The sequence below is a fragment of the Melanerpes formicivorus genome, unplaced genomic scaffold (assembly GCF_026170545.1).
Source record: "Melanerpes formicivorus ecotype bairdi unplaced genomic scaffold, bMelFor1.0.p_v2 SCAF_205, whole genome shotgun sequence".
Lineage (NCBI taxonomy): Eukaryota > Metazoa > Chordata > Aves > Piciformes > Picidae > Melanerpes > Melanerpes formicivorus.
In genome coordinates, this window is record NW_027142557.1 from 126555 (window position 1) to 142363 (window position 15809).

The following is a 15809-nucleotide window of genomic DNA, read 5'->3' on the forward strand; positions in this document are numbered from 1 at the left end:
GTAGGATTGCTTCTACTTCTGGTGAAATGAATGGAAACCCTATGTTTCTGTAGAATAGAATAGAATAGAATAGAATAGAATAGAATAGAATAGAATAGACCAGGTTTGAAGAGACCTTCAAGATCATCGCATCCAACCTATCATCCAACACCACCTAATCAACTAACCCATGCAACCAAGCACCCTATCAAGTCTCTTCCTGAACACCTCCAGTGATGGTGAATTCATCCCAATTCTTTCACTGTGTGATCAGTGTGTGCCCACACCACATGCTGTGTGTACATGTGGAAATGTTTCTCTGAGGGTCACTTGACAGTACCCCATGCTTTACAAACAGAAAACTCCTACCTCCCTTTAGAAAGAATAACACTAGTCTTTGTGGCAGTAAATAACCCCACCACTTCTCCTGCTTGTCAGCCATGCTTCCTTCCTGTGACAGGAATCGTATCACTGCACTGATGGGAAGAAGAGAAAAGGGATATTGCTTTTTTTAAATGGTTGTTTTAGCTGTGATTTTCACTGAGGCATAAATTCTAGACTGATTCACAGGTGGAAACCCCAAATGCCATGCAGCAAAGTATTCATCTATGGACAGGAAACAGTATGGGTTTTATAGGCTACCGTAAAGGTTGTGTCATGTTTAATTACATTTTAAAAGACTTCATGGGCACCTTCCTTAATATTCAACTGACAAAACTAGCCACAGATGAAAGCTTTTAATCATACACCAGATGTATCAGTGAAGTCTAATTTCTGTCATTTCCTACAGACTAGCCTTGCTCCTCTAATATTGACATTAGGATAGGATAGGATAGGATAGGATAGGATAGGATAGGATAGGATAGGATAGGATAGGATAGAATAGAATAGAATAGAATAGAATAGAATAGATCAGGTTGGAAGAGACCTTCAAGATCATGATGCCCAACGCATCTTCCAACACCATCTAATCAACTAACCCATGGCACCAAGCTCCCCATCCAGTCTCTTCCTAAACACCTCCAGGGATGGTGACTCCACCACCTCCCCAGGCAGCACAGTCCAATGGCCAATCTCTCTCTCTATGAAGAATTTCTTCCTAACATCCAGTCTAAACCTCCCCTGGCACAGCTTGAGACTGTGTCCTCTTGTTCTGATGTTGTCACCAAACTACGTAGGAGCAGAAGGAAACAGGAAGAAGGGAGGTGTTCAAGAGGGGATTGGACGTGGCACTTGATGCCATGGTCTAGTAGTTATGAGGTGTTGGGTGACAGGTTGGACTTGATGATCTTTGAGGTCTTTTCCAACCTTAGTGATTCTATGATTCCATTCTATGTGGCATTTGAAATACAGTTATGAAAGAATACAGAGGCAGATGGGATCAGCAGGTGTCACAGATGGAGCAGCAGACCACAGTAAAAGCTACCAGGTGAAAAGAAGAGGAAGTCTGTAGAATAGGCTGCTTTAAGTCTGTTTGGGTTTTTTTAAAGGTGTATTTTCCCACAAGATTCTGCATAAGTACATGAAGGTGCTTATAAATGTCCACAGACAGCAGTGGGAAGGATCAGGACTTTCTAACCAGCTGTATTGAGGACTGAGGTATAATACTTGATCTGTGTTATACTCACAGTAGCAGTTTTGGGAAGCTTGACTAAACCTTGGCACCAAGTGCCACATCCAATCCCCTCTTGAACACCTCCAGGGATGGGGACTCCACCACCTCCCTGGGCAGCACATTCCAACAGCTAACAACTCACTCTGTGAAGAACTTTCTCCTCACCTCCAGCCTAAACCTCCCCTGGTGATGCACTTGACCTCTCTGCAGAAGTCATGAAGAGCACACTTAGTGCAGCAGCATGGGGAAGTGTGCCTGAGTTTAAAGGAACTGGTGACGCAATGGATTGAGATGGAAGTCTTGGGAGCTGCAGGAAAGAGAATTGTTGATGGATGTACTGGTGGTTTGTGTTTGGAGTAGGGAAGTGAAGGCCCAGAGTAGGAGAGGAGGCTAGGATCAGGCTAGGACTTAAAAAGATCCAGAGAGGGAACGCTGTAGTTTTCTAACTTCTCTTACCCTTTAACTCCAGGGATGGTGACTCCACCACCTCCCTGGGCAGCACATTCTACTCTCTCTAACAACTCTCTCTGTGAAGAACTTTCTCCTCGCCTCCAGCCTAAACTTCCCCTGGCACAGCTTGAGACTGTGTCCTCTTGTTCTGGTGCTGGTTGTCTGGGAGAAGAGACCAACCCCCACCTGGCTACAACCAGCCTTCAGGTATCAATTTAATCAGTCCATTTGATTATGACTCAACAACAATTGAAAGCAATGAACAAACAAGCAGCTGAACTGAGCCCAGCCTGCTCCGGGACTCATCTGTGGGTACGTTTGCACTGTCCATTTTGCTTCTTCATTAGAGTCACAGAACATACAAAAAGGAAACCTGTGCTAACCAAAGGTAGGCAAACTGTAACCTTCCCTGGGAGCTTCAGAGGCAAACCCCAGCTTTCCTGGCAACCCTCATCTATGTTACACATTCACAGGCAAGACTGCGATTCACAGTGCTCCTCACGTGAGCCACCATCTGAACAGGGAAAAGATCTTCCCCATGTGCCTGCATCTGAAAACTATGTGAATATAATACAGGCCAGGTTTGTAGGGAATAAGTCAAACCAACTGGAAGTTGCCTGAAGCTGGAATATGTCAAGCAGTATTTTAGCTCTCTATAGCCATGGGGTTTTTTTTTCCCCCTTTGGTGTTGGTTTAACTGCTGCAAAAGGAGAGGTTTGGGTTTGAAATAGAACTTTCTGTTGCTTCCTTAACAGATGAGCCTTTTCCTTTCTGTTCTCCTTTCTGGTTCCCTATTCATGTAATAATTATCCCAGCCTCCAGAACATGCTTTCAGTTTTGAAACCCTCTGTAAATCAATATTGTTATGAACAGCTACTCCACAGAGTGCAATCAAGTCTGTATGTGCATCATTTGCTTGGGGATACATCAGCTTGTGCTTTAACAGTTCATTTTCCCTTTCCACCCATGCTTCAGCCATGACACTAGTTCTACAAGCAGATCAAAATCTTGTATTTATTTGGCTTGGGGTACTCCTTTTGCTTAGTTTTTTACTTCAGGTCCCCAGCTGCCTTTGAACATTACTCACACAATATACTCTTTGTGAGAGATGGCTTTTGCTGTTAAACAGAAAAATGATGCACAAGGCTCTGTGGGAAGAGTGCTGGGGAAAACAGTGATGCAATAGGTGAAGGAGGAAGCAGCAGCCCAGGCCCCAGAGAGTTCAAACCCTGCTTTTACTAACAGAGTTGATGACAGGCTGAACCTACACTCTGCAGTTATGGGAAGGAACTGGTGGCAGTGAGTGCCTCTGCAGGGCTCCCTGCCCCTCCAAGGAATAGAATCATAGAAACATAGAATCACAGAATCAATAAGGTTGGAATAGACCTCAAAGATCATCAAGTCCAATCTGACACCCAACACCTCAGGACTACTACACCATGGCACCAAGTGCCACATCCATTCCCCTCTTGAACACCTCCAGGGATGGTGAATCCATCACCTCCCTGGGCAGCACATTCCAAAGGCTAACAACTCTCTAATAGCAGCATGACCCTGGGCGTGGGTTGTGCTGTTGCCAGCAGACAACATTGTTGTGAATTCAGCTATCTGCACAGACATTACACAGCTAATAAACCAATACATTCCAATGCAGTCTAAAGCTGGCATTGCAGAACAAGCAGAGTGCTTACTAATTAAAAGTGTACCATAGATCTTGGACTACTGAAGGAGAAGCTGGAGCCTATTTCTAGACAGGTGTCTAGAAGAACAAATGGGTAAGGAGGAGGATTTTACACAGAGAACTAACTTACTTCTTTTAGAAGTACCTGTGGAACAAAACCTGTGGGAGGATTCTGCTGGGATGGAGTGTCTTGGATGAGGTGGTTGATCTTTTCTTCCAGTTCTGAGGGTCTGCAGGGCTCCATAGGAGAGACTGTGCTTTCACACCAGCCTTGATCTCAATTAGCTACTTTCCATTCCCAGCCTCAGCTCAGCTGCACATACTCTCACATTCCCTCACAGTATCACAGTATAACTTAGGTTGGAAAGGACCTCGAGGATCATCGAGTCCAACCTATCAACACAGACCTCATGACTAGACCATGGCACCAAGTGCCACATCCAATCCCCTCTTGAACACCTCCAGGGACGGTGACTCCACCACCTCCCTGGGCAACCCGTTCCAATGACGAATGACTCGCTCGGTGAAGAACTTCTTCCTCACCTCGAGTCTAAACCTCCCCTGGTGCAGCTTGAGACTGTGTCCCCTCATTGTGGTGCTGGTTGCCTGGGAGAAGAGATCAACCCCCACCTGGACACAACCACCTTTCAGGTAGTTGTAGAGAACAATAAAGTCTCCCCTGAGCCTCCTTTTCTCCAGGCTAAACAACCCCAGCTCCCTCAGCCTCTCCTCACAGGGCTGTGCTCAAGGCCTCTCCCCAGCCTTGTTGCCCTTCTCTGGACACCTTCAAGTGTTTCGATGTGCTTCTTAAACTGAGGGGCCCAGAACTGGACACAGGACTCAAGGTGTGGCCTAACCAAAGCAGAGTACAGGGGCACAATGACTTCCCTGCTCCTGCTGGCCACACTATTCCTAATGCAGACCAGGATGCCATTGGCCCTCTTGGCCACCTGGGCACACTGCTGGCTCATGTTTAGGCAGCTGTCAATCAGCACCCCCAGGTCCCTCTCTGTTTGGCAGCTCTCAGCCACTCTGACCCCAGCCTGTAGCTCTGCATGGGATTGCCGTAGCCAAAGTGCAGCACCTGGCACTTGGACTTGTTGAATGCCATCCTGTTGGACTCTGCCCATCTGTCCAGTTGGTCGAGGTCCCTCTGCAGAGCCTTTCAATCCTCTAACTGACTAACATCTGCCCCTAACTTGGTGTCATCTGCAAACTTGCTTGTTTTCCCATAGTGAATTTCCACTTGTCCATTACACCTCCACTCAGTCCAAATTACACAGTGGCATCCAGAGACTGAAGGAATGTGGATGGCTGGGTGAAGGTGCTTAAGATAGCTTCCTTTCTTAATTGTGACACAGAGCATCATACCAAGGATGGCATCCAAAAAGCATAATGTGAAGTGTCTTAAAACTTTCATTTTCCTTGGCAGGGACTGAACCAGGTTTTCGATGCAGAATGACTCAGTTCTTGCAGATCCGCAAGAGACTTTGAAGGCTGCCTTTAGGCTGGAGATAGCTTCTGCAAGTGCTGGAAACTCTCTTGTGGACAAAACATGTTAATGAAGCCATTCAAGATAACACCTGTTATCTGGAGTTTTTAGCCTGAGAGAGAGAGAGCCCTTTACATGGCAGAACTGACTACCTGGTTTCCCCAAATCTATCTTTGCAGTGATGGGCAACACATTATTCTACAGGGAAGGGAAGGGAAGGGAAGGGGAGAGGAGATGGGAGAGGGGAGAGGAGATGGGAGAGGAGGGGAGGGGAGGGGAGGGGAGGGGAGGGGAGGGGAGGGGAGGGGAGGAGAGGAGAGGAGAGGAGAGGAGAGGAGAGGGGAGGGGGAGGGGAGGGGAGGGGAGGGGAGGGGGGAGGGGAGGGGAGGGGAGGGGAGGGGAGGGGAGGGGAGGGGAGGGGAGGGGGGAGGGGAGGGGAGGGGAGGGGAGGGGAGGGGAGGGGAAGGGAGGGGAGGGGAGGGGAGAGGGGAGGGGAGGGGAGGGGAGGGGAGGGGAGGGGAGGGGAGGGGAGGGGGAGGAGAGGAGAGGAGAGGAGAGGAGAGGAGAGGAGAGGAGAGGAGAGGTTCGGTTCGGAGAGGAGAGGTTCGGAGAGGTTCGGAGAGGTTCGGAGAGGAGAGGTTCGGAGAGGAGAGGTTCGGAGAGGAGAGGTTCGGAGAGGAGAGGAGAGGAGAGGTTCGGAGAGGAGAGGAGAGGTTCGGAGAGGAGAGGTTCGGAGAGGAGAGGTTCGGAGAGGAGAGGAGAGGAGAGGTTCGGAGAGGAGAGGAGAGGTTCGGAGAGGAGAGGAGAGGTTCGGAGAGGAGAGGAGAGGAGAGGAGAGGAGAGGAGAGGAGAGGAGAGGAGAGGAGAGGAGAGGAGAGGAGAGGAGAGGAGAGGAGAGGAGAGGAGAGGAGAGGAGAGGAGAGGAGAGGAGAGGAGAGGAGAGGAGAGGAGAGGAGAGGTTCGGAGAGGAGAGGTTCGGAGAGGAGAGGAGAGGTTCGGAGAGGAGAGGTTCGGAGAGGAGAGGAGAGGTTCGGAGAGGAGAGGTTCGGAGAGGAGAGGTTCGGAGAGGAGAGGTTCGGAGAGGAGAGGAGAGGAGAGGAGAGGAGAGGAGAGGAGAGGAGAGGAGAGGAGAGGAGAGGAGAGGAGAGGAGAGGAGAGGAGAGGAGAGGAGAGGAGAGGAGAGGAGAGGAGAGGACTTGTAAGACTTTCAGATTACATTCTGCTGATAAATGCTATGATCCTAGTGAGGGGAGAAATTAATCCAATGAAAACAAATCCAAATACTGAAGTGAGAGAGTTGGCAAAGGGGTGGAGCTTTCTTATCATCCAAAGGTGCCCTCTGAGTGGGAAAAACATGCTTTGCTGGATCCCAGGCTACAGCATTCACATTTCTAGAGCTCAACACTCCTAATAATCTTCAGGAAAAAAAGGCAAACATACTTTCTGTGTATTTCTCAACAGCATTGTCCTAAGTCTTCCTTTTGTTTAAAAGAAATCAAAATAAAAAAGGGTTGAAGAAAACATTATGTTTTCCTTGAAGCAGTTATCAAACAGCATGGACATAGAACAAAATGCTTAGCTAAGCTCGATTTGTTCCATCCACAGACAATAATTTGCCAGAAGCAATATGCAAGATGAAGGAAAATGTATTTGTGCAGTCCCAGTGGATGCTTCTTAAAACAAAGAGTAGAACCAGCAGACTCTGCTTTGCTTTGCTTCCACACAGAGCAGATAATCATCATTAGAAACTGACCAAGCCACGTTTTAGGATACAAAATACTCCAAGAACTAAGGTCAGCAGGGCTGGTGATTTGGGCTATTAAAGAAATAAAGACTGGGCAGACTCGTTTGTTACACACACCTCAAAAGAAGAACCAATGAGGAGGTGATAAGCAAATAATAAAAGAACTGACAGGAAGATGAGCATTAGACAGTGGATGTGACCAGTCAAGAAAAAGAAGAGCTGTATAAAGGCATTGATTATTGTGTCCAGTTCTGGGCCCCTCAACTTAAGGACATTGAGACTCTTGAACGTGTCCAGAGAAGGGCAACGAGGCTGGGGAGAGGCCTTGAGCACAGCCCTGTGAGGAGAGGCTGAGGGAGCTGGGCTTGCTTAGCCTGGAGAAGAGGAGGCTCAGGGGAGACCTCATTGCTCTCTATGGCTACCTGAAGGGAGGTTGTAGCCAGGAGGGAGTTGGTCTCTTCTCCCAGGCAACCAGCACCAGAACAAGAGGACACAGTCTCAAGCTGCACCAGGGGAAGTTTAGGCTGGAGGTGAGGAGAAAGTTCTTCACTGAGAGAGTTGTTAGTCATTGGAATGTGCTGCCCAGGGAGGTGGTGGAGTCCCCATCCCTGGAGGTGTTCAAAAAGGGATTGGATGTGGCACTTGGTGCCATGGTTTAGTAGTCATGGTTTAGTAGACAGGTTGGACTTGAACTTTCAGGTCTTTTCCAACCTGATTGAGTCTGTGATTCTATGAAGACTGTGAAGAACATCACAAGGATGGGACATCACTTTTATTAACCAAAACTGCTTAGATAAAAACCCCAAAACCCACCAGAGCAGCCAGAGCATGGTATATATGGATGACAACTGACAAAGTGCTACTGACAGAGGATGTGTGGGAGAAAGCAATCCCAGCCCAAGGTCAGTATTCCATCGTGCAGTGGGGGGCTGTGATGCACTCTGACCTTTCTGGCTGAAAAACCATGGCTCAAAGATTCTGCCAAGCACAAAGTTGCAGTTTGAAGTTTTTTTTCTATCCTACTGGTGTCTTCCTGAGATTTAGAACACTTCAACGTGGAGAACAGCTGCATGGTCAAGTCCAACACTCTTTGATGGAAGGCCTGCACCACAAGTGGGCAGTTCTTCAGATATCCCTTGCTAATGGCACTTTCACACATCCCATTTAAAGGCTACAGAGGAGAGGTCTCATCTTGGCAGGCAGCTGGTGAGTGCATCGGGCCTTGGTATGGTCACAAAGTTCATGGTGCAGTGCAATAGTGGACAGATCTTTTCATGATCCTTCAACACTTCACTCAAGTGCTTCATTTCATCTGTTAGCTTTCCAATTTCCCTTTTCAGGGAGGTATTTTCTTGCTCAAGACACTCATACTCCTGGAAGAAGAAAAAACCCAAACATTCCTTTCAGTGCTTCCACCCTGAGTATATTCATGCAACTGTAGAAAAGCTGTGTGGTTTCTTACTGCAGTGTGCAAAATGATAAGGAAAGACAAATACAGCCTGAGTGCTGGAGCAGGGCAAGTGATTCACAACCTGTGCCCTGCCCACACCCTAATTCCTTTCATGACTCTGAGGACCAGGAGGTGCTGTTGGTCCCCAAGGGTCCCCCAGCAGCCCAGGGCTGCAGGTACGGATGGCTGAGTCCCTGTGGTGGCCTCTTCCAGTCCTGTGCTGCCTCTGCTGGGAAGGGCCGAGCAGGGCAGCCCTGCAGTGTCAGAGCAGAGAAAATGAAAGCACCAACTGCAGGTAGGTGCTGGGAAAACCCAGGGTCTGGCATTGCCGGGAAGGAAAGGGCAGTCCCTGCCCCAGGCCACTGGAGAAAAAGGCCACTTAGCCAGGGGCTGAGATGCACACTTAGCACAATGCATCCAGTGCCAGCCGCTCTCCTGCAAGCTGGCTGGGGCTTGGAGCAACCTGCTCAGATGTTTGGAAGGAAGAGAAGGAGAGGAGCATTATGACAGCTTGTTCCCAGCCCCTTTGTCACCAGGTGGCTTGCCCACTGCCTTGGTTACCCCTGACCTGGGCTGCTTTTGAGCTAAGGCTTCTCTGACAGTGAATAAGCTGCTATTAACTGCAGGGGACTTCTGAGATGTTCTGCAGCATATATCTGTGATGGATGTGAGACTTGCATGTCATGCTCTTTAACTTCATGCCTCCAGTGTCCCTGCTGTCAAGCCTTCTCATCCCAAAGGGAGGAGACCTAGAGGTTCAGAGCAAGCCCATGGAAAACCTGCAGGTGTCTGCACCTTGCTGCTGGCCTGTGGCTCAACACTCTCTCACTCAATCTCACCTCCTTGGAAAAGCTTTAGAGCAAACTTGAAAGCCTACACATACCTTAAAAGGCCTCCTTACCAGTCAGAAGGGAGAACCTCACATGCAATGCTCCTCTGGGCAGCCTGGCACTGCCACTTCTGCTCTTTATGTAGATACTTGCATCCCCTTGGCCTCTCTCCTCTGTCACCCAACACCTCTCACACACAGAGTAAAACAGGCATGGTCATAGTATCATTCAGGGTTGGAAGGGACCACAAGGATCATCCAGTTCCAACCCCCCTGCCATGGGCAGGGACACCCCACACTAGATGGTCCTCCTAACACATTACAGCAGCTCCAGCCAGAAAAGTTGTCCATCCCTGACTCTGGCTTTGCTCACCTCTGTTGCCTCAAACCCTGTGATGCTGAGTTTTGGAGTAAGTTGATTTTCAGGGATGAAACTATCAAGTTGTTCTTCCTAAGAATTAATTCCTATTCAACCAGATGTGCTTGACCTTGGAAAAAATCTGTGTGCCCAGTATGAAGATGCTCAGCATGAGGCAGCTCAGGAGGAACATCAGAGGATCTACAGGATGGCACAGGGCCCAGAAATTATTTCACAAAAGCCAGAGGTTACCCTTTTCCAGAAGCAGCCTGCACCTGGCTTTCCCAGACCCTGACTCAGAGGAGATGGAAAGATCAAAACTCCCCACGCTGTCCCTCTTGGCCTCTGCTGACTGTTAGCAGATCCTTCCACACTGAGAAAGATACAAGTCTGTGCTGAACCTCCAGAGCTGAACAACTGACTCAGCCACAATTGCAGCAGCAGAACTAACACAGCTGGGGCTACTATAAAACCAGTCTGTGTGAGGTAACATCCAAAACCAGAGAAAGGGGATTCCTGTCCTCCAGTGTTTGCCCTGGGAACACAAGAAAACTACACCACATTGCGATATTGCGAAGTATTCAGAGTTACTGGAAGAATCAGCTACTTCTGTGGGTTTTTTGAAACACCCACTGTGAATTATCAGAGCACACAAGTACACCAAGCTCTCATGCTTTGAGGTTTTGAAGTTCCTAAGAAGCCTTTTCAGCTGGGCATTTCTGTCTCACATGAACTGACTTAAGGCAGCACTGCCACAAAGCAGCATGGTCCCTTCCTCCTCCATTGCCTGCTCCACTGTAAGCCTGTAAAGACTCTGCCATAGCAAAAGTGACAAGCTTAACACTAATCCAGAATAAAATGGGTTTGGTTTAGCCCAGAGGAACCCTGTGGCCCGGTTTACTGGGTAGTCAGGGAGGGTGAGGCAAGGGCAGGACCATGTCTCTGCAGCTCTGCTATCGGTGACACTGCCAGGGAGACAGTGTCCAACATCAGCATCGGTGTCCTGAAGCTCCCAGCCACACACCCCACAGCACGCCTGTCTCTGCCACATACCCACGGCTCTCTGAGCTGAATTAGTGTGAAGGCAGGCTCATGCCTGCTTAAGAAGTCCCAATTATTGCAAAGTCCTGAGCTGTGCCTGCAAAACATCAAGTACCCATTCACCTCGTGAAGTTTATCTGCTTTCTGAGTTTGCTTCTTCCGGCTCCTCTGGGCAGCGACTCGGTTTTTTTCTCTCCTTCTTACCTTCTTGTCATCTTCTTCGTGACTCTGGAAGACATAAGCCAGAAGCACTTCGCTAGATTTTAAGGTGCACAGGGAGACACTCAAAGTCAGGTGTTTTGAGAACGAGCACACGGTCCCAATGCCACAGCACCTACCCTCAGGCCGCCCATCGACTGCACAGTGACTGCAAAGGGCAGCGCAACCTCCGGCTCCACGGCACAGACGGGACCCGAGGCGAAGGGCTGGAAGCCGGCCAGAATGCCTGAGGGATGCTGCAGAGCCCCTCAGACACCTGCTCCACTGCTAACGGGGGAGCCTGCGCTGCGCTCCCCTCACCCCCGGCGGAGATCTGCGCTCCCGCCCTGCGTTTGACACCTGCCTGGCACAGCGCGGACGCGAAGGCAGAGGTGCGGGCAGCTGCTGGAGCAGCTCCTCTCCGCTCCCGGCGCTTCTCGGGGCTGCCTGAAGCGTGGGAAAAGCCGCTGACCGCCCCGTATGCCGGCGGCAGGGAACTCTCCCCCACCGCCGACGGTTCCCCTGCTCTCCCGAGAACGGAAGGGCCGATGCCTGGCTGGGGTGGGCGGACATCCCGGACACGGCGCTGCCCGGCGTGACTCAGTCCCACGTGCCCGCCCGCCTACAGCCCCGAGCCCCTCCGAACCTTCTCCTACCTGCTGGCTACCCTCTGCCGTGGTCCGAGGCAGCGCGTTGTCCCCCGCCGCCGCCGGCGGGACGGCGACGGACATTCCGCCGGCTGCGGAGCCGCGCTCGGCGCTGCAGGGCTCCCCCGGCCCGCCGGGGCTGGCAGGGGAGGGCGGGTCGGGGCGAGGCGAGGAAGCTGGACGCACCGCCCCGGGCCGCCCCGGCACCTGGAGCCCCCTGGCCCGGGGGCGGAGCCGCCGCGGGAGCCTCCCCGCTCCGCTCCGGGACACTTCGCCGTCCGCATGGCTGTCACATGGCGCCCGGCGGCAACCGCACCCGGGGAACCGGGAGCCCCGGGACCGCCTGGAATTCCCTGTCTCGGCCATCCCGGCCCTGAGCACATCCCCCGCAGGCAAGCGTGCCTCTCCCCCGGGACCGCGGGGTCCGCTCAGCTCCAGGAGCTGGCGGAGCGGCCGCGTCCTCGGGGCTTGGCGCTGCCGGACTGGAGCTGTCTGAAAATCCCCAGAGAGCCCCAGTCTCGGGGGCTAGCTGGGCCCGGCACCCCTCTGGGTTTCCGTTTCCAGAAATATCCACGCCGCCGTTTCTCTTCGCAATTCCCCCGCTGTGGCATGGCGGGGGAGGCCGGGCTGTCCCCGGGAGCCGGCGCTGCCCTCCCCCCGCGGAGCCCCCCGCCATCGCTCACCCCAGGCCGCTCCTTCCCGCCCCGCGGCTGTGGCATCGGCTCTCGGGAGCGGCGTGACTGCCAGCGCAGTGACAGCCAGGGCTCACGGGCTGAGGACACGCTGGGATAAACCGATTTTCACTTTCGCTACCCGCCCTGTTCCTTTAAATAATAAGGAAATGCCACCGGCTTCTTGTAAAGCCGACACCAGGCAAGGGCTGCTGGGGACAGCTGCTGCAGACACAATTCCCTCCGTGGGACCGGTCCATTGAGAAAATTCTCTTCTGACTGAACAGCTTTTCGTCATCCTTCCAAATACTTCCCTTACACTTTGGATGACCCATTCTCCTGGCCCTCTGCTCTTAGGCAGGAGAGGTGTTTGGCACGGACAAGTAACTTCAACAACACCCTTGCTCTGCACATGGATGGATTTGTTTGTGGTACCTAATGTGCACTCCTGGGAAAGCTCAACTCACAGGGGGAAGCACATGGCCATGTGAGGAGGGTTAAGTGCACACCAGCTGCAGGACTGTCACTTATAAAGCCCTCTGTATCTTCATAAATTGGATACTTCCCTATTTTTCTGGTTGCCACCAGAAGCTTGAATCACCCAGCTTAGATGAAGATGAGGTTACAAAGTTTGCAAACTGAGTCAATATAGACTATCCTTTCAGGAAGATCTTGCAGTTCATGCTGCAAGAGAAAACCACATGGCCCAGGAGTCCAAAAGTCAAACCAAAGTGTGTGCTCTGCCACAGGTTTCCAGGTAGGCTCTAGGACCATCAGCATGACTGACAATCCTGAGCAGGTTCCACCTCAAAGCAGCTTGTGTCTCCATCTTCCAGTGTACTCACATCTTTGCTTTTGCACTTTCTCACAGCTCCTCCAACCTGAGAACTGAGTACCTGTGAGTCTTCCCCACCTTAACGGCCACGGGGACCCACAGCTCAGATGGGCACTCTTGCCAAAGTGCCCTGCCCTCACCTGCATCCCTAGATTGTGCTGGGTTTCCCAAGCATCTTACAGGATGTTGCTAGCCCCCCTTGATTTCTTTAAAGGTAGTCCTACTTCTCCTTTCCTCTGCCATCCAGCCTGCCAACACCAGGATGCTCTACCAACACCAGGATGCTCTACCAAAGGGGTGCTCATGGAGCTGGCAGAAGGTGTGTGTTCGTTCATAGTATCATAGAATGGTCTAGCTTGGAAAGGACCTCCAAAGGTCTAACCTCTAGTCCAAGCCCCTCTGCAGTAAGCAGGGGCATCCTCAACTAGATCAGGTTGCCCAGAGCCCAGTTCAGTGCTGTTCTTCAGCTGAGGGGATTCAAACCACTGTCCTAGAAGGCAGCCCTAGCTGCCAGGCAGTGAGGAATGAGGGGGTGAACTGCTTTCAATTGCTCCTTGAAACAGTCCAAGCTGTCCAATTAACTGCAGCTCATGCAGTCAAAAAGAGCAAAAATATGGGCATGAGCAGAGACTGAGTTGGAACAGCTGCTTAAGAAGAGAGCACTGGGCTCTTTGCTGGCTCTTTAGCTTCAACACAGTTGCAATAAACATGACTAGAAGCTGGCATTTCCATAAGTTCAGGGAACAGGAATGTTGTCTTGCAATAAAATCTATGAACTATGCAGACAAAATACCTTGAGTGATCTGCAGGGGGGAAAAAAAATCCCCTTTCACTGAAGGACTTTGAACTGACTCCACATGAAGCTCTTGTGCTGTTCCAGGAGCAAGTCTACCCTTAATGGCAACTGCACAAGCAGGCCATCCAACAGCAGTGAGTCCTGAGCGGCCTACCAAGAATGAATCAGTACTGAACAAATATCTGCTTCATCCACTAACTCCCAGCAGCTGCAGGGTAAGGCTTCCAGGATCCTGCAAGTATGGGACAAGTCACAGTATGGTCCCCTTGACCTGAATACAGTCTGCTCTGGTTCAAAGTAGCAAAGGAAATGAAAAGTCAAAATTTGCTTATGGGAACAGTTTCTGCTGAGTATTAAAGCTATCTCTGGTACATCTGTAGAGATGCCTACACAGTAATTCCAGGTAATGCAGCAGTCAAGGCAGAGTGTTTCTATGGAGGAGAAACCAAGCCCACAGAGCAGCCTGGTGCACTGAGTCTCCATTTTACAGCTGCTGGTTATCAGCCATTGTTGTCTGCATGAAGCAGCCTACACGCCCATGGGGAATGGTTACTGAATGCAGCTTAGCACAGTGAGGCTCTCCTGAAGAACAGCACAGACCAGAGTGGGGTTTCAGAGCACCAGTGTGATCAAGCTTGCAAACAGACACTGCTGTCTATGTGAAGATTTCTGGGAGAGGAGCTTCCCTGCATGACATCTGTAATCCCCTCTGTTCAGAAACTACATGCAACAGAAGTGTGCACAGATAGTGCTCCAAGTGGCAAGCTTCTCTTGGGCAGGGACGGCCCACCCTCATGAGCAATAACCACATTACTGACAGCACATGCCAAAACCCAGCAAGCTGTTCCACCTCACAAGCCCAGAAACTCAAACTCTCCAGCACCCACCACCACTGAGCTCTCTTACAAAATTCAGAGGCTATATAAAGACAAACTACCAGACATTTCTTGATGCAATACCAATTGCCCCCAGATAAAAATAGCAAGCTTGGATGTTGAGACACTTCAGGAGAAGCCTGATTAGACACTTGTCTTACACAACACTGCTGATTTCTATGAAAAGTTAACTGAAGGACAAAAAGCTGCTAGAAGGAGGGGGGAAAATCAATCAAGTATTTTCTGTATTTCTGCCAGTGGGAAGAAGAGATCCCAGGCATGGCTGGTTGCAGGCATCACTTGCTGTGTTAAGTTTTTGATAACACAGCTGAGCATTCCAGTATTGAGTTTAGCTCATCACAATACCTGCACTTAAAAGGAGGTCCTCTGACCCCTGCTACCTGACTTCCCTGCTCCTACTGGCCACACTATTCCTAATGCAGGCCAGGATGCCATTGGCCTTCCTGGCCACCTGGGCACACTGCTGGCTCATGTTTAGGTGGCTGTCAATCAGCACCCCCAGGTCCCTCTCTGTTTGGCAGCTCTCAGCCACTCTGACCCCAGCCTGTAGCTCTGCATGGGGTTGCTGTGGCCAAAGTGCAGCACCTGGCACTTGGACTTGTTGAACGCCATCCTGTTGGACTCTGCCCATCTGTCCAGTCGGTTGAGGTCCCTCTGCAACACAGCACAGAGCTGCGCCAGGGGAGGTTTAGACTCGAGGTGAGGAGAAAGTTCTCCACCAAGCAAGTTGTTCGTCATTGGAATGTGCTGCCCAGGGAGGTGGTGGAGTCACCATCCCTGGAGGTGTTCAAGAGGGGATTGGATGTGGCACTTGGTGCCACGGTCTAGTCATGGGGCCTGTGGTGACAGGTTGGACTCGATGATCCTGGAGGTCTCTTCCAACCTTAGTGATACTGTGATATGCTCAAAGCAGCTGTTAGTGTGAAAAACTACCCCAGCCCCATGTCCCACAGCTTCATAGCTGCAGCCTCTTTTACACACCATGTAGCCCTGACACAACAGTTCAAAGGCAGTAAAGGGAACTCTTCTGGTTACTCCAGCCAAAATGTGAACATGTCTTCTGAAGTACACTCGGGTCACCACCTGCTCCAGGATTAGAACTGACAACAGTACCTGCAGCTTTGATC

General features: G+C 50.8%; 1 protein-coding gene across 3 annotated transcripts; it reads right to left on the reverse strand.

The window, feature by feature from the left end:
* Positions 1-7718: 7718 nt before the first annotated feature.
* On the reverse strand, positions 7719-12253 carry BATF3 (basic leucine zipper ATF-like transcription factor 3). 3 transcript variants are annotated; one of them, XM_068169600.1, is made up of 3 exons: positions 12168-12253; positions 10763-10867; positions 7719-8334 (listed from the first exon to the last, which is right to left on the reverse strand). In XM_068169600.1, the coding sequence occupies exons 1-3, from the start codon at positions 12201-12203 to the stop codon at positions 8149-8151; spliced, it is 327 nt and encodes a 108-aa protein (XP_068025701.1). In that variant the 5' UTR covers positions 12204-12253; the 3' UTR covers positions 7719-8148. The 3 variants fall into 3 exon arrangements, with proteins under 3 accessions (XP_068025701.1, XP_068025700.1, XP_068025702.1); XM_068169599.1 differs by lacking the exon at positions 12168-12253 and adding an exon at positions 11494-11627; XM_068169601.1 differs by lacking the exon at positions 12168-12253 and adding an exon at positions 10978-11121.
* Positions 12254-15809: the final 3556 nt, after the last annotated feature.